Source organism: Penaeus monodon, chromosome 29 (assembly GCF_015228065.2).
Source record: "Penaeus monodon isolate SGIC_2016 chromosome 29, NSTDA_Pmon_1, whole genome shotgun sequence".
NCBI classification, from domain to species: domain Eukaryota; kingdom Metazoa; phylum Arthropoda; class Malacostraca; order Decapoda; family Penaeidae; genus Penaeus; species Penaeus monodon.
The window spans coordinates 30,973,303-30,974,902 of NC_051414.1; the positions used below are offsets into that span (position 1 = coordinate 30,973,303).

The 1,600-nt window shown below is 44.0% G+C and overlaps 1 protein-coding gene across 1 annotated transcript in view; it reads left to right on the forward strand.

The window, feature by feature from the left end:
• Window positions 1-1,600, forward strand: part of LOC119592143 — a gene marked incomplete in the record, with an annotated part of 95,275 nt that overhangs the window by 92,804 nt on the left and 871 nt on the right. Inside the window, 1 exon segment of the mRNA XM_037940961.1 lies at window positions 306-1,600. Within this exon segment, the coding sequence (XP_037796889.1) occupies window positions 306-610 (305 nt within the window).

The following is a 1,600-nucleotide window of genomic DNA, read 5'->3' on the forward strand; positions in this document are numbered from 1 at the left end:
ATATATCCATGGATCCCCTGTGTTTGTTGGTTAACCATCTTTCATCTCAAATCAGTTATCTTTGGAAGTGAATGAGATGGGGGTGTAATTTATTTATTGTTAGATTTTCAGAGTAGAAAAGTTTGATGTTTTAGTTTCCATAATCTTTCAAGCAATTATTCAATATTTCCTCAAAGTTATTAGATTTCAGTCTTTATTGAATTTTATAAATCAGTTTTGGCAAATCAAATTTTGTTGGTAAATGATAAAGTAGAATGTCATATGTATTCTTTGTGTAAGTAATATACACCCTGTTTCTGCACCAGGTGGAGGCAGCAGTGAAAACGTGGGAAGCTCAGTGAGACGGACCTCAAGCAAGGACAAGGACAGGAAATTGGTCCGGCGATCCTCGAGCAAGAAGGACAAGGAGAATGGTCAGAAGGGTTCAAGGGGAAGGTCATCAAGCGCAGATGTGAAGACCCCTCCGCATGCGGGAGACTATATGTCAAGCCCACGCAGGAGAGCAACGCCGCCTGTACCTGACCCTTCCCCTTCCCTCACGGACCATGACTGCACAGAGACTGATGTCCAGAGAGTGCATGTCTCCCTCACCTATAAGCCGAGGATATGAGGCCAAGAAAAGGACAGGGTGGAAAAGGGGCTCATCATTCAAGTAAGGTGTCACCATCCGCCAGATCATCTCGATTGCGAAAGCCAAGGGGAAGTCGCCGATGGAGAGGTGGTGGATAATGGTTTTCACTTGCTTGACACATCCATAGGCACTGCCATGATATCATCACCTTCTGGAGAGGAAGTGGAGGCATCTGCTGCTTTTTGTCATCTATACCACTGGTTGACTCAGGATAAGGGGGCAGCTGTTGAAACTATCTTCATGTGAATCCAAGACTTATGAATGTACTCAGTTGTATGTGCAAGCAGTGAATAATTAAAAATTATGTTCAACCAAGGATCAAAATATGTTAAAATCGTCCTTCATCCAGTATTGTCTGACAGTTTGTGAGTTCTGGCCACATTTGCCCTCCTACTGCCATGGGACTTGTGTAGCATTAAGTTTTTGATGACCAAGGCTCTTGAGTTAAGATGTTGGTGTGCGTCCAAAGTACAAATGAGCTTGAGGTTCCCAGGTCATGACATGGACTGGTTGTGATACAGAGAAACACATTGTTGGATCTTGCTAGTCATGCCACCGCCAAAGAATTGTAGCACAGATTGCAGTGGTTCCAGTCCTGCTTTGATAGCATCTACCATTCACAAAATAATTTTCAAGTACAAGTGACCAAGGCTTTAACTGCTGGTACCACCTTTCACATGTGATTCGGCTGTCTCATGTTACAGCAACCTCAAGTCCACAAGCAGACATGACCTTAGCCAACAGAATGACGTGCCTGGCTGTTGTATTGCTCTTTTGACTCCAGTCCTTGAGAAGGGACTCCGTATGTGTACCTGTCTAGATACTTCTTGCTTCTCAATGTGCGGGCATCCACTGGGAAGCAGCACATTCCATTGTACATGTCACAAAATTTGGACCTCATGTCTGATCTGCTGGCACAAGAGCTAGCCTAAAGTGTGAGGTTGAAAACCAAAGTGAACTGGAAAAAGC